The 24,186-nt window shown below is 39.3% G+C and overlaps 1 protein-coding gene across 2 annotated transcripts; it reads left to right on the plus strand.

The window, feature by feature from the left end:
* optn.S (optineurin S homeolog) lies at nucleotides 1-23,264 on the plus strand. Of its 2 annotated transcripts, none has more exons than XM_018253960.2 (15): nucleotides 1-19; nucleotides 2,962-3,012; nucleotides 4,037-4,186; nucleotides 5,752-5,903; nucleotides 6,945-7,112; nucleotides 7,285-7,358; nucleotides 8,072-8,206; nucleotides 9,864-9,948; nucleotides 10,830-10,945; nucleotides 11,532-11,681; nucleotides 18,211-18,283; nucleotides 19,553-19,711; nucleotides 20,394-20,518; nucleotides 22,419-22,501; nucleotides 22,739-23,264. In XM_018253960.2, the coding sequence occupies exons 3-15, from the start codon at nucleotides 4,039-4,041 to the stop codon at nucleotides 22,849-22,851; spliced, it is 1,581 nt and encodes a 526-aa protein (XP_018109449.1). In that variant the 5' UTR covers nucleotides 1-19; nucleotides 2,962-3,012; nucleotides 4,037-4,038; the 3' UTR covers nucleotides 22,852-23,264.
* Nucleotides 23,265-24,186: the final 922 nt, after the last annotated feature.

The following is a 24,186-nucleotide window of genomic DNA, read 5'->3' on the forward strand; positions in this document are numbered from 1 at the left end:
CACTTTGCAGTGGAACAAGGTGAGGGAGGGCTTGCATGACTCTCTGATCCTAACAACCAATTTTAGTTTGATCTAACAAATTATCATCCATCTAATGATTTTTGTGTTAAATCGATCAGGTTAGAAAATTTTCATCATTCACAGTGAAATTTACCCATTGTCCAATTGTTTGCAAGGCTAAGCAGGCAGCTACCCACCGTTTTCATGGCTTCAACCAGGCCCGGACTGGCAAATTGTGGGTTCTGGCAAATGCCAGAGGGGCTGCTGTAAGGTCCCATAGACAAGTCACTATTTAGTGGGCTGGTGGTGAACTCTTTGGGCCTTTGTGTACTTGGAATTTCAGGGCCTATTTTGTCTCCCCTGGCTTCAACTAGATGATATTGTTGAAACATTTTACTTGATGGACAAATCATACGTTTAAACGATTGTTTCAGGATAAGCTTGATAACGAAAATATCTTTTACAAATCTTAACGTCTATGGCCAGCTTAAAGGAGACTTCAACCCACCCCAACTAATAAAAACCCCAACCCTATATAGTTCACCCTCACTGCTCCCCACCACCTGCACAGGTGTTAACACCTGCAAATGCCCCAAGCCTGTAATTACCCCACGTTGCAGAGTCAATGCATCGCAGCTCATGGGCGACATCTTCTGGCACTTCGGTAATGTTCGGGTCTTCATTCAGTGCTTCGGTCATTTCCGTCACTTTCATCGCATGTGCAGTTATCACGAAGTGAAAGATTGCCCCAACTGTGCATGAGCTGATATGGCATTTACTTACCGAAGAGGTGAAGATGGAGGCCGTGAGCTCCAATGACTGCGGTAATTACAGGCTTAGGGGCATTTACAGGTGTTAACAGTTATCCTGGGGGGGCAGTGAGGGGGAACTATGGAGGGTGGGGGTTTTTAGTAGTTGGGGGGTTGAATTAACCATTTACTTGCCTGTGAATAGAGACACACTATCATGGTTTCCTTTTAATGTGAGCAATAAGGTAGGTTTGTGTAAATAAATACAATTTACTTCTGGAACTTCAGAAAGTGTTTCTGCACATTTGTTCCATAAGCCAAACTAAATGAGCCTCTGACAAAAAGTCTGCGTGTTCCTTAAAGGTAGCTAACATAACATAACAACGCCCATGCAAAGGTCACACTGTTACTAATACAGAGAAGGAAACCCGAATGTGTCTTTCGCCTTCCTACATCATCATCATCTTATCAAGCTGCGTCATTTCAGCCAAGAACAATAAAATACAAGCGCTCCGATTTATCATCATCACGTGATTACGCAGAGACTAGTCACGCGCGTTTAGGGATGTCGGATTAGTCGACTGCTATAGGTCATAGGAGGGTGTGACAGAGTATGTTGTTATCATTGTGTCAGTAGGTTAGTGCTGGAGCAACACTATAGTGACAGCAGTGATCGGGGCTGCATATCTATGCGTCGGTGAGTAAGCGGCTGCTGCTGGGCTTCAGACTTTCTGTGTATCAGTTTCTATGTTAGTCTCCCCTCCTCGCGAAGTTATTGGCTGAGCAGCGAGGGTCGCTAACAGGTGTCAGCAATAGTCACAGACCGAAACAGGAAATGGGTTCTTTCAAAAAACGACTTCTTTTAAGTTTGAATTGTAGACTTTACCAAACAGCAGTTTGTACATTATTATATATGTTCAGAAATGGTGAAATATTGCTTATCTTCAAGTTCCCATACTCCTCCCCAGGATTCTCCTCTTATCCCACTTGCTAAAAGCACGTCATTGAAATGATTACTTGTGACTTTCCTATAAACTCAAAAGCATAGTGTCAGAGGGAAGTCCCACTTATACATACCATTTGATACTAAATTCACAGTCAGTTGCAGGTGCATTGCTGCTCCATACATTTTGTATCTAGTACCAAACTGTGAGTCACACACCAATTGTAGAAGAAGAGATGCTTTATGCTTTAGTTTCTGCCACATATGGGGAACACGGGGCTCAATTTGCCTCACCTAAACTGTGCATGTACCCCCCTAGTGTGACAAACAATGTTTAAGTCTGACCCATAAGCGTAAAGGTGGCCATAGACGCAAGGATCCGCTCGTTTGGCAACATCGCCAAACGAGCCGACCTTTCCCCGATATGCCACTAATGGGCATGGCTATATCGGGGGTAATCTGAATGATCGGATTACGATGAGAGCGCAATGGGCTCCAGCGGGACAGTCGGGACAAAATCAAACCTATCCGATCGACCAAGAGACCGATCTCGGGACTCTCCACACACGGTCCAAAAATCGTACGAATCCGCGATTCGTACGATAGGATCTTTGCATCTATGGCCACGTTAAGCCTAATAAAAAATCATATGATTTTCTCCACCAGCTTTTTGGTGAAATTTGGTTTTAGGCCTTGTGGATATTTTTTTTAAAAGCTAGTAAATGATTGTTAATGGGGAAGTAAACACATTGGGACTCTTACACAGGCCTTGTCTCCAACCATAAAAACCCTCAGGCCCAGTGGAGAGCTTCAAAGAGGGACAGATGGCAGCAATGTTTGGTCACATCCCTTTTGTCTGAGCCTTCACTTCTCTGATCATAGACAGTGATTAGGTACACCTCAGTCCTGGCTTTCAATGCATATGCTCCAGATCTGCAATCAATGCGGTGGAGTCTCTTGACAGGATGAGGTGATGGCAGACATCCCCCACTTGCATTGAGTTCTGAAGAATGATGGTCCACATAGGGGTTTGGTGATTTTTCTTTTCTTTTTGGTTGGGGTGCATGTGTAGGGGCTCCATTGTGTTTAAAAGGGATTACATCACTTTTAAGAAGTTAGTATGTACATTCGGCTGAGGAGGTGAGCTTGCAGGAAACATTTGACAGTGCTGGGTAGGGCAATCTGAGATGTCTGTAATAAAGGTTAATTATTAAGCCTTGGACAAATTATAGAAAATGAAACCAACATGTTTCTGATTCTTTTTTACAGGGTGGAGTAGATCTCTCAAGTGATATGTTTGGATACTAAAGGTGTCACAAGGTAATTGTTTTTATTCCTGCTGTAAAAACGAAAGAGAAAATTCACATATCGTTCAAAAAGAATTTTAAATGGCAAACTTCCTGCTGGAATGTTCTCTAGCTACGTAGCAAATGGTCAGAAATTATGGTCCCTGGTTGGCTGCTTGTATCTGTGGAATTGTTCACTTATAATGTCTTTTCTTCTGCTTTTTCTACACTCTTCTACAAAGGAGTGTGGGAACACTAACTAAAGTACAGTTAAAGTATGCTGGAAGTGTTTCTGATCAGGCCAGAATAGCAGAAAACCCCCATAAATAGGTATTACTTACTGCAAATTCCCTTGTATCATATTTACCAGCAGTTCATTCTGTTATGCCCTGTTCTAAACATTTTATGTTTGAAGTACCCATATTTAAGATAAATTTTAGATGTGTATAGTTGCTGGAAGGAAGAGCTAAAAAGCCCTATACCTTAAATGATTAAAATAAACTAAATTTTTTTGATGATAAAAAGTCATCTCTTCTACGGAAAAATGGACTGCCTTTGTAATGCTTGAGCAGGCTACTATATGTGATAGCTGTGTAGCAACAGAACATATTAAGGAATGTGTTTCAAGGGGTTGTTTGAAACTTTGTATTACCGCACACCTCCTTCCACTTTTTCTGCGTAGTGGTGCTGGTCCACCGTTGACCTTGCCTGGTCACCTTAATGCTTTGTATTCTCGAAAAACGGTCCGCACACACCAATGTTGCAGTCGGGGATAGTGCCCCTTTTATTAATGCCACCAACAATAAATATTCAACGTTTCGGGGGGACACAGCCTGAAGAAGGGAGGCTGTGTCCCCCGAAACGTTGAATATTTATTGTTGGTGGCATTAATAAAAGGGGCACTATCCCCGACTGCAACATTGGTGTGTGCGGACCGTTTTTCGAGAATACAAAGTTTCAAGGGGTTGTACCTGAGATAAGCAGAGAAGGGGGACCGGGTTGCTTTCACTGTTACTTAGCTGTGTGTTTAATACCTGCTTGTGCTTTATTTTCGGCAGTCATGGAGAATGAATTATTAAATCATCCTCATGTTAATAACATGGTAAATGGACATCAGGATGCCACCTGTGATTCTCTTAGCATGAAGAATGATGCAGAAATGCTGGAACAGATAAAACAGCTTCTAATGGAAAATAATAATCTAAAAGGTAGAAAAACTGGTTATAATGATAATGTATTGCTTATAACATATACAAGTATCATTGTTTGTAGATCTCTACCATAATAGCCAGAACACTACTTCCTGCTTTGCAGCTCTCTTGGTTTCCACTGATTGGTTTCCACTCACATGGGCCATAACTGTTGCTTTTGAATCTGAGCTGAATGCTGAGGATCAATTGCAAACTCACTGAACAGTTATGTCCCATGTGGCCCCCCCCCTTTAAGTTACTGACTAAAGGTGGCCATACATGGAGAGATCCACTCGTTTGGCGATGTCGCCAAACGAGCGGATCTCCCTCCGATATGCCCACCTTGGGATGGGCAATATCGGGCTGATCTGATCCTGGGCCCTAGGGCCCAACAATTGGATCCTAACGATGCCTAACGTGTGGTCGGATCGCGGGACCGCATCAACGAACAGATGCGCCCGCGATCCAACGGTATTTATAGTCCCTTCCAATCGAGATCTGGCGACTTTCGGTCTGTCGGCAGCTTTTATCGGCCCGTGTATGGACACCTTAACTCAGAGTTAGAGAGCTGAAAAGCAGGAAGTAGTTTTCTGGTCTGTTATATTAGACATCCAGTCACTCCAGTCTTTATACATTACATTTTTGGCAAGCTAACTATATTAGAAACATGTTTTATTTTACACATCCTATCGATTTATCCAGTTGTTATTTTTACACTGAACTGTTCCCTACAATATGTTTCTTGCATCCATCCTATTTACCACTTCAGGATTTATCATCTCTTTCATGTTGCAATTTTACATTCTCCCACCAGCAGGCTACAATTTACTCCCATTTTTTCTGTAAAATGTAGGCTGCAATATTGGGATCCCTTTTCCTCTATGTTGTACATAAATAGATGTACATAGATATGCCTCACAATGTCACAGTCAAAGCTCTTCAAATTGCAGTCAAATATTTTTGTAACTTTTTTGTTTTGAAAAGGAATATACCACTTTTAGTGCATTTTATTCACATAGTTATTGTGATGGGGGCATTATCAGAATGGCTACAGCACACTAATAAAAGTAACAAGTGTTTTATTTAGAGATATGTAACAAAAATATATTTTGAAAAATCCTGGTGCTTAAATTTGGAACCTGCTGCAAGATTTAAAACAAGTATTCTTTACCTTCATGAAATTTCCCATTTGGGTACTCTATCTATTACCTTTGATACAAGCTACTCTATGTTTTGTGTCATCTATAACTATATCTGTTTCTTATGCCAATGTCACATTCAAGCTGAAATACACTGGAATTAGACATTAAACCTAAAGGGTTAATCTTAAAATACTCATTCTTTGTGCATGCTTGGTATGTTCAACATCTTTCTAAACTATTGTCATCATTAAATATGGTTGTGCAGTAAAAACATTAGTTGAATAGGGTAGTCTTTGCATTAGACATGACTGACACAAATCACACAAATATTGTTTAAAATAGTTTTTAAAGTTTTGTACAAGATCTCAAACATCCTTAAAAATACTTTTAGTTAGATGTTTGTGCAAATCTACATCTTCTGTGATTCTATCTTACTTTTAGAAACTATGAAGCAAATGAATCAGGAGATGAAAGAACGCCTTGAAGTGCTCCTGAAGAGACATAATCAGCATTTGCTAGACTTGAAGAGTGAAAACGAGGTGTTAAGGAAGGAATTACAATGTTTAAAAGAAAGAAATGCCACATATAATCAAGTATGTATTTTACAATAAATTGCTGTTACTTGTATCTTAGCGTGGAGAAGACCACCTTCATCTAGGAGTCCATTATTTCCTACAACATAATGTATCAGACACTATAATATTTCCACTTCTTATGGTATCCTATCATTAACATGTTATTTCAGTATTTTTACTTGGCAACAGTGAAAACCTATTATTGGGAACAATGATATTTTGGAGAACACAGATAACCTTTCTAGGACTTATTTGTTTGGGAGCTTAGGCTGGCAGCTTTTGGAAAGAAAGGTTGCCACTGGACTTTTGATTTTTTTGTATACAATAATTTGAGGGCTTCAGAAAATGAAATTGCAAGCAATTAATATTCTAAGCATAAGATTTACTTTAGTATTGCTAAGCTTGGCTTAGATAACATGCAGGTGGCAATATAATCACTTGGGTTGGATTGATACAATTTTTGGAAAATCCATAAATTTTGTTTAGCAGTTGAAAATAGTATAGCCAATTTAGTATGAGTATAGTTATGTTTTACCTAGAAACATGTAAAACCATACATGCAGGGTAAATGCCTCCTGATGAAGTTCACTATAGTATTGTATATATAAAAGGCAGGGACCATTATGAATAATGATCAATCTCTGTGAAGTTCTGCATAAATGTACCATCTCTATGGCGTTATATATTAAAGTCATATTGCCAAAAACCCAAAAAATTTGGCATTTATTATACCCCGAGGATGGAAAAAGTCAGAATCCGAAAACCTGGCACTTTAGACCTGCTGAGGTTGTATTGAGGTTGTCAATGAGAGAAGTCCCGAAGGTATCCTGATCTGTGCTGGGGTTTTTCCCCCCACTGGAAATTTTCAGGAAAATGTATTGATAAATAAGGGGAAATAACCTGTGTGGATTTGGTCGGAGTATATTTCAGAAACGAATGAGATAAATTTGGATTTTAATAAGCAACCCCCTTAATGTATTGTGTAATTAATTTGTGTGTGTGTGTACCATGTCACAATGTTTTCATCATTCAGAGTAAAGTCCACATTCTCGTTTTCAGGGTATGCCAGCTTGCACTACTTCTGAGGAAGCAAGTGAAAACAAACAGCTGAAGAATCAGTTAATGCGTATACAGGCAGAGAAAGCTGACCTGCTTGGTCTTATATCTGAATTACAGCTGAAACTCGGCAGCTTTTCTGAAGATTCATTTGTTGAAATCAGAATCTCTGTAAGTTAACCCTGGCTATTTTACTGTATAAGTAAAATGCAAGATTATGAGATTACATTAGTCTAACGTTACATACCAGAGAACCCCCAGATATACCCAAAAAGCAGTCAGGTTTCAGTGGTTCAATGTCATTTTAAAATATCAAGTTTTTAATATACAATTTTTTTTTCAGGAAAAGGAATCTGGTGAAAAAGTAAATGAAGAAAAGGCAAATAAAACACCATCAGACCATAATATGTCATATAGGTACACCCTGCTTTAACTGTTTTTGTTTGTGGTTTTATGTAGTAAATTGTAATTGTTATGAGTACAACTGTGGATGGGTGTGGCTGTCTGTTTAGTACAATATTCATACAATGCTTACAGAACAGAGCAAGCCTTCCTTTGTTAGTGCTGCTATCATGTAAGTTACAAAGTTATTAAAAAATATAGTTTTGCAAGGACATGGTAGTTTAGAAGCAAGCAAATTATTAACTACCAACCCTGTGCACTTCTGTTATAGAAAACATTCTGACACTAAATCTCATTTTCTGGGTCTTTGTTTCTGCAGTTCATCTGCCTCTAGTTCATGAAACATTGTCCCAGTTAATCTTTTTTGTTACCACTATTCCTTTCTGCTGTTCTTACCTGTTCCTCCCTTCCCTACTACCCTTCGTTATTTGACTGCTTAATTTGTAATCTTCATTCTGTTCTTACCACTTCCTGTATTTGCATTGACTGGTATATTTTTCCTCACCCTGTAATATCTGCCCACATTGGTGCAGATCTAAAACCTCCTGTTCTATTTGCTCTTTCTGTTTTAAGTGTCCTCCAGCTTCATTATAGGGCCCATCTCCATTAACCCTTCAGCCTACACTAATGTTTCCACTAATGCTATATAATACATTTGCTTTACAGCTTTTCTGTATAAATTACCTATTGTTTTTTTCTGGCTTGTTGCAATTAAATTTATTGAGTAGGACAAATTCTGTCAAAGAAGAAGGGAATGGCACCGAACCAGAAGGGGCGGCAATCAGTAGGCTCCTTCGTAGCCTGAGAGAGGAAACTCAGAAAGTGGAGAGACTTGAGAAGGAATTATTTAGTGCAAATAAAAGGTGAGGATTGAAATCAATTTCTTATCCAAAAGTGTATTTGTTTATCTAGCTATGTTTAGTAAATTGTCTGGGCATATTTATTATGCACTATTGGTGTTGACTTTCCATAGTAACAGATAGTCTCCATCTGATCACTCTGGTCCTGACATTCTGGTTGAAAAGTGACAAATAGTAGCTGTATGTTCAGCTTTGTGGTGAAACAAAATACAATGTCACGGTCAGTTTCACCTGCAGTGAAACTATACAAATTATCATCATTAATAGTAGGGTGACTGGTTTTATCAATCAATGCCTTTTATAATTGTATTGTAAAAAAAACAACAACACTTAGGGGCACATTTACTTAGCTCGAGTGAAGGATTCGAATGAAAAATACTTTGAATTTTGAAGTATTTTTTTGGCTACATCGACCATCGAATTGGCTACTTCGACCGACATACGACTTCCAATCGAACGATTCAAACTAAAAATCGTTCGACTATTCAACCATTCGATAGTCGAAGTACTGTCTCTTTAAAAAAAACTTCGTCCTCCTACTTCGCCATCTAAAACCTACCGAGCATCAATGTTAGCCTATGGGGAAGGTCCCCATAGGCTTTCTAGCAATTTTTTGATCGAAGGAATTTCGTTAGATCGATGGATTAAAATCCCTCGAATCGTTCGATTTGAAGGATTTAATCGTTCGATCGAACGATTATTCCTTCGATCGAACGAATAGCGCTAAATCCTTCCATTTCAATATTCAAAGTCGAAGGATTTAACTTCGATAGTCGAATATCGAGGGTTAATTAACCCTCAATATTCGACCAATAGTAAATGTGCCCCTACGATGCAAGAATCATACATGTACAATTTATTTTACATCTTTGTTTGACATACAAAATGTTGCCCAACTTTATAAATAACCCTTGTCATTCAGACATCTATGTTTACTTCTGAAGAAATGCAATATAAAACGCTGATTTAAAAAAAAATTTTTTAATTTTGAATATATTAAATATGTTCTTTAAAGGACAAGGAAAGTCTAATAAAGAGTTAAACTCATTAGTGAGGCATACATCTTGTTGCACAGTGCTAGTGATTCTCCTTCATGTCCATCCATTCAGCAGTTTAAACTCCACACTTTAGAAAAAGATACTGAGTCAATGAAAAAAATATCCTAGAATGCAGCTCTCCTGCACTAAGATCAGGAGCATGCGTATTAGCTAGATTCAGTAAGTGGCACATGTCCATAAAATAAGATTGTAAGTGCACTTTTTACTATAACCCTGCAATGCCTGCCTTGTCCTCAATGTGAACCAGTAGTAACTGAATCACACTGTGCAGGCTGGCAGCAGGAATTTATCAACAAACAGTTTGTATTCACTCTCCTTCTGTGTTAATCAGTGTGTGTGTGTGTGTGCCAGCTTTATTCTACCTCCTGTGCTTGCCCTCAGCATATTGTGACCCAGCTGACATGCTAGGTCAGTGGGGGGAGGAACTTTTGCCCGTGCACAGACTATAGCGGAGGCCATGTTAGTGATTTAAGTGTTTTCCAAAGCCTTCCAGAGCTTGGAATGCAAACATATAATACACAAAGAGTGGAAAGGAAATGCCAGTTCTTTATAAATAATTGTACATTGCCAAAACCAAACAACAAAATACATTTTTTCAAAAGGTTGGATGAACTAGAAAAACAAACCTCTGAACTCTGTGACAAGGACGTGCAAACAGATCAAAAACAGAGTCAGTCTGAAGTGATAGTAAGTATACGTACCATACCACACAAAATGCATTACATATAAATTAAGGGGAAAGCGCTATTTTATTACATTTGACCCCTTTTGCAGCACTATGTGCTTGTTGTTAGTCTTTGACACCTCTAAAGTGAAGGAGATTTATACACTAATTGGGGTGTGTACAATTCAGCTAAAGTATTATCTCTTTGCATATATCATGTCCTGCTATGTTACTATACTGTGCTGTTTTTTTAAACAAAGTAACATTATCCCAAGATTATGTGTACAGCAGAGATTCATTTATTTTGGAAAAGTAACAGAAAACATCATTGTCTATGCAAGCAAGAGAATGATCACTTAAGAACTTCTGAATGAAATAAGTGATATAAAAAGTTCCTTTCTATTCGGTGTGGTTGAGTACATAGTGCAGGTTTGGGTTTTAACCATGATCATATAGCATATTACAGTCTAATGGTTAAATAAGAAGCTTTTTCTGTCATCCATCAGTCCAACATAGTTGGGTGCATAACCAAAGTGTTCTAGGAAGGAAATATGAAAACACCTATTGTAATGCTATGTGTGCTGCTGCTTTATTTGCCAAGCACCCACACATTTCCTCTGCCTCCCTTGCATTTGACAGATTTTTGGGTATGATTAGCATTATAAAACAGATAAAGCATTCCAAAAATTCTAACTCCTGTTAAAGGTAAGAGGATAAGCAATGTGTTCATAAAGAATAGACTTTCATATACTGCATAACACTATCAAGGTACACTTGGTACTGTCAATCACTAGGGATGTAAGCACAAATATAACTGAATATTAGTCTTTATTTCTACCTGGCCATTATTTATGAGCCAAGAATAATCCATAATGTTTCTTCTGCACACTATTTTTTTTTACAGATTTCCAGTGAAGTAAATATATTAAAGGAGAAAGTGAAGTCACTGAATAAAGAACTCCAGGAAACCAATGATAAATTAAAGGAGGCCAAACAGTTAAAGAACAATCTTCAAGAAAAGTAAGATCTGGATTGTTTTCCGAGGCTTAATAAATTGCAGGCATCTCCAATTTGGTAGCTCGGTAGATAATTCAAAAGTATACTGGAACAACATAGGCAACCTGGCCAGGCACTGAGCTCTCCACATGTGTGCCCATTTACCGTAGCAGGGGGGAGATAGGGGAGAGTGACAGAGGGCAGAAAACATGGACTAGGGGTAGGCAGAAGACACTTTAACAGGTACCTGCCCAGTGCCCCCCCCCCTATTGTTGCATCCTTGGTAGGGTCTTCTTCTGCCTACTCCTATTTCTGGCCCTGGTTTAAAGAGTCCGAACCAGAGAACAGAAAGGAATATATAAATACTGCATTCTGCTCTATTTTTTTTTTTCATTTTGCAAATAAAAACAAAAAACAGTTTTTGTGCTGAAATCACATTGATATCCTTACAGTAATTATTTTCCAGATTAGAATAAACAGAAAAATATTAATCATATGCCAATTCTCCTTGAATTATGAAAATGTTGAACTTAACAAAACTTTATCACATGTTGTATACATACATACATGCCTAATGTTTTGTGAACCATTTTTTCTTGATTCCTTTTAGGTGCATATTACTAGATAAGAGACTTCAAGAAAACCAGATTGATTTGGAGGAAAAGCAAAGTCTTCGATATTGTATAAAAAAATTAGAACTTCAAGTGGAGAGTCAAGAGTCGGAAATTAAACTAGAACGAAACAAAACAGAAGCTGAAAAGTAAGCGGAATATTCATTGAACTGTTAGAATGCAATACAGATAATGTGTTTTTCTTTCAAATATTTGGCTTGTGTAGGGCAATGTATGGTTATTTGGTGTAATTAATCTTCTATCTGTACTCAAATTAATGATAATAAGTGTGATTTAGTAGAATTGTAGAATACAGGTATGAAACCTGTTATCCAGATACTTAGGACCTGGGGCTTTCCGGAAAACGGATCTTTCTTTAATTTGGATCTTCATACCTTAAGTCTACTAGAAAATGATGTAAACATTAAATAAACCCAATAGGCTGGTTTTGCTTCCAACAAGGATTCATTATATCTTAGTTTGAATCAAGTACAAGCTACTGTTTTATTATTTCAATGAAAAAGGAAATCATTTTTAAAAGAATTTAGATTATTTGAATAAAATGGCCTCTGTGGGAGAAGGCCTTCCTGAACTTTCTGGATAACCGGTTTCCGGATAACGGATCCATACCTGTACCAGATATCTACCTGGGTGTCCTTCAATAACAACTAATCAAAATGACTTAAAGGGTGCAAGACACATGCATGATAATGTTAGAATTGCTGATTCAGGATTTGATGTCTGTACTAGTATCGTATTGCTATGCTCTGGTTGTATGCTCCTGGTGTATTGCCCCGACTCTAAATGCAGAATAGAACTATAGTCTCCTGGAATGTCAGGGGTCTGAACAGTAAATTTAAGAGAGCTCTCCTCTTTGATTACATTAAAAAGTATCGGCCAGATATCTTGATGCTGCAGGAGACACACCTCACTGGTCAGAAATTGCTCTCGCTTAAAAAGCAATGGGTAGCACATGCTTACCACTCACCTTTCTCAAGCCATTCCAGGGGTGTCTCACTACTAGTTCGGAAGGGGGTACTCTTTGAATTCCTAGACATTCGCTCAGATTTTTATGGGAGGTATATTGTGTTGCACTGCAGACTAGACAATCGGTCCTTGACTCTAGTGAATCTATATTGCCCACCCCCCTTTTCACTTACTCTATTGGAACATATTTATAATATCCTTGCCGCATTGCCGGCAGCTCCGGTGTGTATCTTTGGCGATTTTAATACCACTTTGGATCCTTCGCTCGATAGACTGGGTACCACAACCGGCTCCAGTGCCGGTTTATCTAAATGGGTTGAATCATTAGCACTACTGGAGCTGTGGCGTTGGAAACATCCGTTAGAACGGAAATATTCCTGCTACTCTGCTAGCTACGGGTCCCTTTCACGTCTGGATATGGCCTTGGCGTCTGCGGACTTTGCCCAACTAGTCGCTTCTGCTGAGTACTTACCAAGGGCGTTTTCAGACCATGCCCCGCTTATGGTGACACTGCTCTCTACTCCAGATAGTGGTCACTCTACCTGGAGACTAAGTCCTTTGTGGCTCAGCCACCCCGTAGTTAGGGAACGGGCGCAAGCAGAATACCTCAATTATTGGTCTCTTAACGAGGGTTCAGCATCCCCTGAAATTCTTTGGGAGGCATCCAAAGTGGTAGCTAGGGGGGTGTTAATTAGTGAAATCTCAGCGGCCAGAAAGCAGAGTAAATTTGATGTTGAGGCAGCACAAGTTGCCCTAGAAGAGGCAGAGGAGGACTATAAGAATGTCCAGTCTGTCCCGAATCGATCTAGATTAACCCAAGCCCAGAGGAATCTTGAGCTGGAGCAGACCAAAATAACCAGGAAACGGCTGCTGTACGCTTCCCAAATGGTGTTTGACCAAGGGGACAAGGCTGGGAAGCTCCTGGCCAGATTAGCGAACACCAGAACCACTCAAACACTTATCCCCAGGATCAGGAATGCAGGTGGTGCCCTGGTTACTGACCCCCGAGATATCCTGGCCTGTTTTGCCTCTTATTATGAAACCCTGTATAGTTCTAAAGTCTCATATAATGGGGAACAACTTAGTACCTTTCTGAACTCTATTGATTTCCCTACCTTGACATCGGAGGAATCTAGTTACCTCGATACCCCTATTACAGAAAGGGAAGTGGCTGACGCTGTTGCGTCCTTGGCGGGTGGGAAGGCCCCGGGAGCTGATGGCTTTCCGTCGGCCTGGTACGCTCTTCATGGCATCCACATAGTACGTCATCTCCGTGCTACCCTTTTGAGTTCAATTGAGTCTGGCTCCTTGCCCCCCTCGTTTCACAATGCTATTATAGTCTTGATTCATAAAGGGGACAAGGATCCAGAACTCTGCGATTCATATCGTCCCATTTCGCTCATCAACTCAGATGCGAAGGTCTTCAAATATTAGCGACCAGGCTGATGAAAGTCATTACCTCCATTGTCCACCCCAATCAATCCGGATTCATGCCCGGGAAATCCACTGCCACTAACCTTAGGAGAGTATTCACCCACATACAGACTACTCATGACAATAGCGGGTCCAGGATCATGGTTTCGCTCGACGCAGCCAAGGCCTTTGACTCTGTCGAGTGGCCCTTCCTGTGGGAAACACTCAAGAAATTTGGCTTCGGCCCACGCTTTGTATCCCTGATTCGGCTGTTATATCAGAAACCTTCGGCCCAGATAAAAATAGGAAATCTGCTCTCCCCTTTCGCGTGGCACTAGGCAGGGTTGTCCACTCTCCCCCCTCCTCTTCGCTATTGCCATAGAACCACTAGCCCTACTTATACGACAGAATGAGAACATACACGGTTATAGGACTGGTCCCCTAGAGGATAAGCTGGCCTTGTACGCGGATGACCTTCTCCTGTTCCTAGCGGATCCGCAGGCCTCTCTTTTAACAGCTTTACTGACACTTCAGAAGTTTGGGGTCTACTCAGGTCTGGTCATTAACAATGATAAATCGGTCATTCTTCCACTGGACACAATTCCTGATCCACCTAGTACTACTCAAGGCCTTCAGTGGGTGTCCAAATTTAAGTACCTTGGGATATTCATCACATCTGATTCATCCATGTATATCGCTGACAATATACAGCCTGTGCTTAGCCAGTTCAAGAGTGCTATGGGGGTTTGGGCTACTCTGCCTTTGACTCTGTGGGGCAGAGTGAATTTATTTAAGATGATCTATCTCCCTAAATTCTTGTACAAGCTTCATAACTCCCCAATCTGGATCCCCAAATCTATCTTTCAAAGGATCAACTCAATCCTTATACCCTTTTTATGGGCCAATAAGGTCCCGCGTTTCTCATGGATAATGCTCACCGCTCCAATTTCTAAAGGCGGTCTGGCACTTCCGAATTTACACCTCTATTTTCTGGCAAGCCAAATGTATTATATGCACAGCTGGATACACATGGATGAAGCGGATACGGGCACTGTACTTCTGGCCCTTCAGCTAGGCTCATGGGAGGCATTGAGACATCTCCCTTATAGGAAACTGTGTGACTATGCAGCCTGTCCATCGACAATCACTACCCCGTTTAGGGCTTGGACCCTCGCATATCGTATAACCGGTCACCCCTCACTTGCTCAGTCCCCATTTACACCGCTCTGGGGTAATTCTCGTCTCCCTCACTTTAGGACACTACAGGATGTCCAATATTGGCCTGGATTGGGGGTTCGGACACTAGCCGATCTCCTTGTTGACAATATGTTTCCATCCTTTGAGCAACTACAAGCTAAAGTCAGAGGGGTTGGGATACAATTTTATAGGTTCTTACAGTTGCGCCATGCTTTTCAAGCACAATTTGGCTCACTCCCCATCGAATAAGCCTCCCCATCAGTCGCAACAGTGCTCCATAATCCACAAACGGGCAAGCTCACGTCACGTCTTTATAGCTCTTTGATGGACTCTGTCCCTCCACCCTTTGATAGAGCCAAACGAAAATGGTTGCTAACTATCCCCCACCTTGGTGATGAGCAGTGGGATGATGCTGTTGATGGTTTGTATCGAGATTTTATCTCGATCAGGGACAGGATGATCCAGTTTAAATTGATACATCAGTTGTATTGCTCCCCATTAAAATTGCAGAGAATGGGGGTGAGGTTGGATTCCGTCTGTCCTAAATGTCAAGGGCTTGATGCCTCCTTTTTCCACCTCATCTGGGAATGCCCCTTAATCCAGGAGTTCTGGAAGGGTGTGCTACGCTACCTGGTCGATAATATTGCCTTCCCGAATGTCTGTAGCCCTGAGCTATGCCTATTGGGCCTAGTAGACGACCTTCTCCCGCTAAACAGGTCTAGAACGCTTGCTAAAACTTTACTCTTCTATGCAAAGAAAATAATTGTTATAAACTGGATGGGACATATTGTACCGACTGTATGGGTCAACCTGGTTAATAAGATACTCCCTTCTGTTCGACTTACATATGAAGCCCGGGGTTCCTCTGGGAAGTTTGACGCGATATGGTCCCCCTGGCTAGACATTCATACTATTGAGGATGTGGGCAATTAAACTACTGTTTCAGCTACAGGTTTAGTTCCGTCTTCTACTCCAGTTATCGTTTGGGTCTGTGGAAGTGATGTTGGACCACTAACCCTCACTGTATTATGGAATGGAATGTATGTTAATTCGCGTGTCTTGTACAATGGTGCATACTGCTGTCTTGCACTTTCTTTTCTCTCTTCTATCTTTTCTTTTCCTTTTGCCTTTATTGTTTGTATTGAAAATGATAAATAAAAACTTTTTAAAAAAAAAAATGACTTAAAGGGGAGCTCCACACAAACATAACTTGAGCTTTTTGAAAAGTAAATATAATTTCAAGCAACTTTGCAGTATACATCGATTAAAAAAATAATGGTTGGAAAAATTCTGTAAGCCTAGCCCCCTGCTATACTGCTGATCTGTCTGACTTCTTTGCTGAGCTGGCTGACAACTGTTACTTTTTATCAACAGCCATCTGTCCTTAGGTATCTGTGTTATGTGGGCCTCTTTATCAAATTTTGGTTTGGAAGCCAAGTTCCCCTTTAAGAAAGAATATGCTTAAACCCTGATAGAATACAAAACTGCAAATGTACCATACACATTCAGAGGCAATATTTATTTACATCTCTGCCAACATGTTAAAAACTTCGCTAAAAACAAAGCCAGTATTAGTCAGAAGAGGGGCCCCTCAATCATATTACCAAGATTAAACAATCCTAATGTATGAAATCCATTTAATCTAATTCACACATATTATACTATTGCAATGAATAATATCATGCATAGTGTAAAGTTTATAGTATCTCTAAACGAGTCACAATGGTGAATAAAGTATAATATTGTATATGCACAGTCCACAGCTGTTTGTATAACTCCAATTATTGGAGGAATGTCATGATTTAAAGTTCAAATGTAGGCACACTTAGGGGCAGATTTACTAAGATTTGAATGGTAAATTCAAATTCAAAATTCTTTTTGGTTAAAACTCACAAATTGGAATTTAAAACCACCAACTCAAATTTTTATTCGACTGTGAGATTTATCATACCTTGACCGGTTCTAATTCGACTATTCTCCACCTAAAACCTGATGGGTTCACGTAGAAGTCATCGGCAGCGGTCCCTGGAAATATTTGAAGATGTCAGTAGTAGTGATGAGCCAAATTTCTGCCAAGTTTTGCTTAGAAAATGATGCCCCATAGTCTCCAATGGGAGAAAATAAATTGTTGCATGTCAAAAGATGAGGTTTATTTTTTTCGGAGGAAAACTCGATTTGAGTTTTCTGGTCAGGACTATTCAATCGAATTTTAGATGTTACAGTTTTTTTCATAAATAACATACCACTGGAATTGTGAATAAAATTGAATTTATTAAAACTTCACATTACTCTAAAATTTTATTTTTGATAAATAACCCCCTTATTGTAACATGCATTCAATATTACTTTTGCTGTAAGTAAAAATCATTGTTTAAATGGCATATCAATTTACCACCCGGTGATATTCACACTGGCTCTGCGTCATTCCCATAGTTTTAAAGATTGTAGTTCTTATTTGAATTCCTGCCCGCTCCCATCTGGAGAATTAGGGCAATATATGTCTGGGAATTTTTTTTTTTAACCTTATTTATACTCCTGCCCTGTGAACTTTACTGGTAAAAATGTCTGTAGGAGTTTGGATGATGGAGCTTGTTTCCCTACATATCGGTATCCCAACACTATTCAGAAGTGCTTCAAGCAGAGGAAATTATAAGTACAGGTATAGGACCAGTTATCTAGAATGTCCGGGATCTGGGAGAAGTGCTGAGATGCTTCATGCACCAGTAATTTATGATTATACCATTTCTGTCCCGGCTCTCTTCAGGACAGAACAGCAGTCTCTCATGTTACACATGCATGATATTAGCAGTGTACTATGGCTAATATAATAAGATAAAAAATAAACTCTAAAAGTGTTCAGAAGAGCATGTTGATTACATAAAACATATGAGGATATATTCATGGGTAGGTAGATCAACAGCCATTTTTCAAATGCTAAAATTTGTAACTGAATATCTGAAAGTTTAAGAGGTTTTTTTTAAATTATTGGCCATTATTAAAAGAATAATCTTTCACATATAATATATACATTTTATAAGTGTAAGAATTACAAATGTTTATGTTTTTTTATCTGCTCCATAGAAATCAATTAGCCATCTTGCAGGTTTCATATGATAAACTGAACTCAGAACATCAGCAACTAAGGAGAAGTGAGGTATGTGCAACTAGTAACTAGTTCATGAAGAATAATTCTCTGTAGGTTTTTAAACGATGTGCTTCAGTTTGCGTGCACACTGATCAAGAATTTATTTTGTATGGTGCACATTTTGGCTTTATAAGTAATTATATGTATGTGTAGTTTTTATTTATTATTTAGAATTATTTTCAGAATTTGGCTTTTACTTGTGTTACTAGCCCTATACGTTGAGTCAATGTGACTTCTAAGAACCTCTGAAAATCATGTGTAATAATTGGAATACAGCCAAACATGCTGAATAAAGGAGCTCTGAACTGACCTTTTGCAGAGTTAAGACAGATATGGGACTTGTTATTCAGAATGCTCAGGACTTGGGGATTTTTCTGTAGTTTGGATCTATTTACCTTAAGTATATTAAAAAATAATTTAAACATTAAATAAACCCAATTCGAATGTTTTGTCTCTGATAAGGATTAATTATATATTCGTTAGGATCAAGTACAAGGTCTGTTTTATTATTACAGAGGAAAAGCTAATTATTTAAAAAAATGGAGGCTGTTCCATAATTCTGAACTTCCTGGGTAATAGGTTTCCGGATAACCGATCTTATACCTGTACAAGTTTCATTATATATGTTCTTACCGACACACGTAATCCTGTCTCTAGGTGATCTCTAGTCCTAAACCCCATCATCTAGTCATATCACATCATGTGTCATCTTGGTGGGAAGATCAAAACATTGTGTGGGCTGTGGTGGCAGGCACCCTTAGGGTCAGTCCACACGAGCAGATTTGGGGAGATTAGTCGCCCCAGCGACAAATTGACTCTTCTTCGGGGTGACAATCTCCCCGAACCTTCCCACTGCCCTCCGCCGGCTAAAATGAAAAATGCTTGCGGCAATGCACACGTGGCGCATTGTTTTCCGAAGTTGCCTCAAAGCCGTCGGAGGGCAGGGGGAAGGCAGTACAGGGAGATTGTCGTACCAAAGAAGAGGCGGTTTGTCGATGGGGCGACTAATCTCCCCGAATCTGCTTGTGTGGACTGACCCTTAATGTAAACTTTGTTCTTGTAGTAATTGTGGCTGATTAACATTTTGGAAGGGGCAGATTGGGTGATTGTTAGTTAGTAATTTGTGTTTTATACAATGGGATGATGGTGCTGATTGATTGAGTAGGGTCATACGTTTTACTTTGTTACAAAAAATGTTTAACTAGCATAAAAAGTAAAGCCCTGAATTGCCTTAGCTTGTTTAGACCATATGTTCTTTTCTGTTTCATTTCATCACAGAGTGAAAAAGTTTCCAAAACCATGTTCAATGAGCTGCTTGAAAAGCTTGATGCGTGTGAGAAGGCACTGGCAAAAAAACAATTAGAAATTGATGAAATGAGAGAAATTGACACAAAACACAAGGAGGATAAAGAAACTATTGAACTTCTTCGTGCTCAGGTGACACTGTTGGTCTGTGCAAGCATAAACATTCTCTGGGCTAAGCTAAATTAAGATGATTTGACTGCTAATTTTAAGATAGCTGTAGGATGTGTGTGTGGTTTAACAGTTGTGTAAAAATAAAAACTGGGTAAGTAGATAGTATGTGCAAAATAAAACATGTTTCTAATATAGTTATTTAGCCAAAAATGTCATCTTCAAAGGCTGGAGTGACTGGATGTCTAACATAATAACCAAAACCCAATTTCCTGCTTCTCAGCTCTCTAACTCAAGTCACTGACTGGTTGATGCCTGGTAACTAATCAGTGTAAACCAAGAGAGCTGAAAAGCAGGAAGTAGTGTTCTGGCTATTAAGTTGGACATCCAGTCACTCCAGCCTGCCAGTTATTATTAATTTTACACTGAACTGTTCCTTTAAGGTTGCTGTAGACAACTGAAACCTGGCTAGTGGGAGAAACGCATGTAAGGTGTTACAAGGCACTCGGGCCCAGAAAATTGGGCTCAACCTTACTTTGTATTCAGGATCCATTTTGGAATCAAATCCAGTAGTCCATACCCTGCTCTATTGGAGGGTTTGGTCATAGATATATATCACAAGGTGGGGTTGTGATATAGGGGGAGCATGTGCCTATATAAGGTTTCAGTAACGTGCATGAAGAATTTTTCTTTGTATCTTGTGCAGATTGAAGTGTATTGTGCAGATTTCCACGCTGAAAAATCTGCTAGAGAGAACATTAATCAAGAGAAGGAGCAGTTAGCAGATCGCTATGCGTATATGATGCAACAAAATGAAGAAATGATGGCCAGGTATTTGTTTTTTATTACACAGCAATATATTCATCTATATTCAATTGTGCCTGGTCTAAACCTAGAACATCTAAAATGTAAAGTTGCCTATTTTTTCTGTTAGGGCAAGAAGGTTACACAAAGAGTAAGGGTCTGTTTATACATTTATAAAATGTGGAATAAAGTACTGTATATCACATTTTGATGTAACAAATGCAAACATTTTTATTTGTGTTCATTTTTGCTGTGCCCACATCCACATAACATTTTACACAGGTTGGCTTTTACACAATTTTTTCTTTTTGCATATGAACAGGGATGCGAATGGAATATTATTTAACAAATGTACATCAGCAGGAATAGGAAAAAAGGTTTTGTGTGTGAATGCATGTATTAGCACTACTGGTTTTCTGACTTCTTTGGTTCAAGCCCCACTTTAACGTCCAGTGTTTAGTGTGAACCCCCCTTTGCTTATATAATGATTTGGGTGTTGGGTAAGACAACACCCAAATCTCTCCATAACTATCCTTCAGGTTGAGCCCCTTATCCATTGCCCAGGACACCCCTATGTTGGTTCAGCCTCACAGAATCATTGCACTAGATGGTTACTGCAATTTGGCCACCAGGCCTGGACTGGGAGTCAAAATAGGCCCTGTTATTCCAAGTAGACAGATGCCCAAACAGCCCCCTACCAGCCCACTATATGGTAACTTTCTATGGAACCAGCAGCCCTTCTGGCATTTGCCAGAACCCTCAGATTGCCAGTCCGGGCCTGTTGGCCACATCTGACTATTTTTCATTTCCACCCAAGTTACAAGGCACACCATGTTAGTAGAAAAGTATTTGTGCAGTAAAGAGCTCTACAAAATAAACAAGGCCATGGCAGTAGCTACATTTTATACAAATCTCTACACCTAACACAGGTCTCTTCCCATTTGCTGTAGATAGAAGTTCAGTGAGTAGCCCTGCACAGTTGATTATCACATCAAGTATGCACTATTTTGAGAAGATATTCATGGGTCCAAGAGCAACTATTGATTACAACAGAATGGGACCGATCACATGGCTGGTAGCAGCATTCACTATGGTATTGGATTTAGAACTTCATAAAAAAAACACACTGTATACAAGGGACACTTCCAATAAGGTTTAGCTTGATACAGTTCTACCCCCACTGGAAATTGCTCCTGTTGGTAACATTGAGCCACTCTTTGAACCAAAGATTATCGAACTTTGCTCATAACAGACATAAGCATCATATTATATATCATGTTTTTTTTGTTTCTTGCTGAGAAGCAAGCATCTATATAATAAATTATAGAAACTTCCATTCAGGCATTTGAGAACAGCAACCATGTTTTTAAAGGACAAGGAAAGGCAAAAAAATAAAATCCCATTTTTACTTTCTTTTAAGAAACCTATCTCCAATATACTTTAATTAAAAAATGTGTACCGTTTTTATAAGAAACCTGACTGTATGCAGTGAAATTCTACCTTCATTTACTGCTGTGGATAGGCATTGTCAGACTGTCCCTAACTGCTGAGCAGGGAAACAATCATACTTATGAACAGCAGGGGAAGCCCCCGCCTTACTTGCCAGCCATGCAGAACTCAAGCAGCTTTGTTTGATGATCCCTAAGCAGCCCAGACCACACTGAGCATGTGCAGGGTCAGGGTCAGGCAAAGATGTTTAACAAAGTTACAAGATGACAGCCCCCTGTGGCCAACTTTGAAAGCATAAACCATTTGTTTGATTAGGCTTGTGGTGCAGTAAGTTCATGCTTATGTTTAGTATACAAAATACAGCATTTCTAGCCTTATTCTATTTTAGACTTTCCTTGTCCTTTAATATATCCTACTTATCAGCAGCAAAATTGATGGTTTAACTGGAATGTGCCAAATTGTATTCTGTTTCCTTAAGGCATTCAATAGAACAGCTCCAGAGGCGCCATAGTTCCACAAGATCAGTGGATGCCAGTGAGAGTCCTTATATAGTGCCAAGAGGTATGTATAATCACTGTTATACATGTTGTTACATGACCTGTTATAAAAATACAGCATTTATATTCTAAAGGCTGGTATGCCTGGTATATTCCGGTTAATGGTTTTGCCTGAAAAGTGCAAGTCCCCAAAGAAGTAAAGATCTTGCTGTGACAGATTTGGGCAAAAAATATGCCCCACCAGCATAAAAGCATCTGAATAGAAGTTTACTGCTTTTATCAGCCTTCATATCTTTTTCAGGTGCAGACAACATGGAGCAGCCAAGTATTACTGTGCATACATGTCCAAAATGTAACCTGACTGTTCCAGACATGGATACACTGCAGATTCATGTTATGGACTGTATCACCTAAGCCTCCATTTGGGCCACTGAATACAACATATCTTTCTTTGCCTTTTAGAAGTGTGATAGATATATATATATATATTTTTTTTAAACTGACATGTTTTTGTAGATTTTCACTGCATTTGAAATGATTCCTCCGCTACCTGCAGCACGTGATATATATTTTATTACCAAGCACTTTACAAAACACACATTTGTACTTAAAGTTTTGATTTTTGTTTTCAACATCAAGGTCTTAAAGAAAGTTCAGCTAATATGATTTTCACTCTGCAGATGTCTTATTACACAAAAGCTAAACACACAACTAAATACTGTAAAATGACCAGTAATGCCTAATGTCATTTGGTTCCATACGCTGAAACTATGCTTTTACTTTAACTTTTTACTGTTAAGTTTAATAAATACATTTTCTTTACTTAATTCTGTGCATAGGTTTTTATGAATAGGCAGAGGTGCTTTTTTAGCTTTCCCTAAAGATATGAAAGAACAGTGACCTTAAAAGGAAGAATAGTATCCTAAAGTAGTAGTTCACTTTATTCACGTGGGACTCAAATCCTTATCATATTCACCTCCTATGCCTTTCACATTTAGTACAGAGATGAATAATTCACAGCTGGCCACCTGTTTTGAACGACAACTTATTTAGCTGGTTATTGGTTAAATCTTCCTCGTAGGACTGGTAATAAAATGCACTAGCCTACAGTGGATATTTAATAAATATGTCCAATTATGATTCACATAATCCGTTATTTCTGAGCTCCTCAATCTAACTTTTTTCCAGTTGAAACAAAAAACAGCATAGTTGATTTGGGAGCAAATCATATTGAGAAAGCACAATAAGTTCAAAGCCTTTGAGATAATTCTATGAGGGCCTATTTACATTTAAAGGAACAGTAACACTAAATATTAAGTTGAAAATTCATTCTGTGCCCCTCTAATAATATCTCTGCCCTGCTCAAAGTCAATTGCTTACGTTAAGGACATAGGGGCGTTCTACAACAAAGAACCACAGGTCAGTTTTTTTTTTTTCTTTATTGGAAGGGGACAACGCCCTAGCATGAAGTTAAGCATCTCACCCCAGAGGCGGGTGCAAGTCTATAAATTTAGGCGCCAGAAGCTGGAAGTCAGTAGTACTAGGTCACGTGCGGGGAAAGCAGGAGAAGAGCTCAACCAAGACCTGCCCAGCCCGAACCTGCTTGTTTCTGCACATCACTAATTTAAAGCATTCAGGACTGGTTTACAGTTGATATTCCAGTTCAGCACAATGATGTTGAGGCCAGAAAAATATTACCAGCATTACCATCAAGGCAAAGTAATCTTGTGTGGCCCTTGCTTTGAGGGC

Source organism: Xenopus laevis, chromosome 3S, assembly GCF_017654675.1.
Source record: "Xenopus laevis strain J_2021 chromosome 3S, Xenopus_laevis_v10.1, whole genome shotgun sequence".
In the NCBI taxonomy this organism is placed as follows: Eukaryota; Metazoa; Chordata; class Amphibia; order Anura; family Pipidae; genus Xenopus; species Xenopus laevis.

Excerpts from the sequence above, each read along its gene's own strand:
- optn.S (XM_018253960.2), top strand. The coding sequence starts at position 4,039 with ATGGAGAATGAATTATTAAATCATCCTCATGTTAATAACATGGTAAAT. Across the intron at positions 10,946-11,531 it reads AAGAACAATCTTCAAGAAAA|GTGCATATTACTAGATAAGA; the intron begins GTAAGATCTGGA and ends GATTCCTTTTAG. Across the intron at positions 22,502-22,738 it reads TCCTTATATAGTGCCAAGAG|GTGCAGACAACATGGAGCAG; the intron begins GTATGTATAATC and ends TATCTTTTTCAG.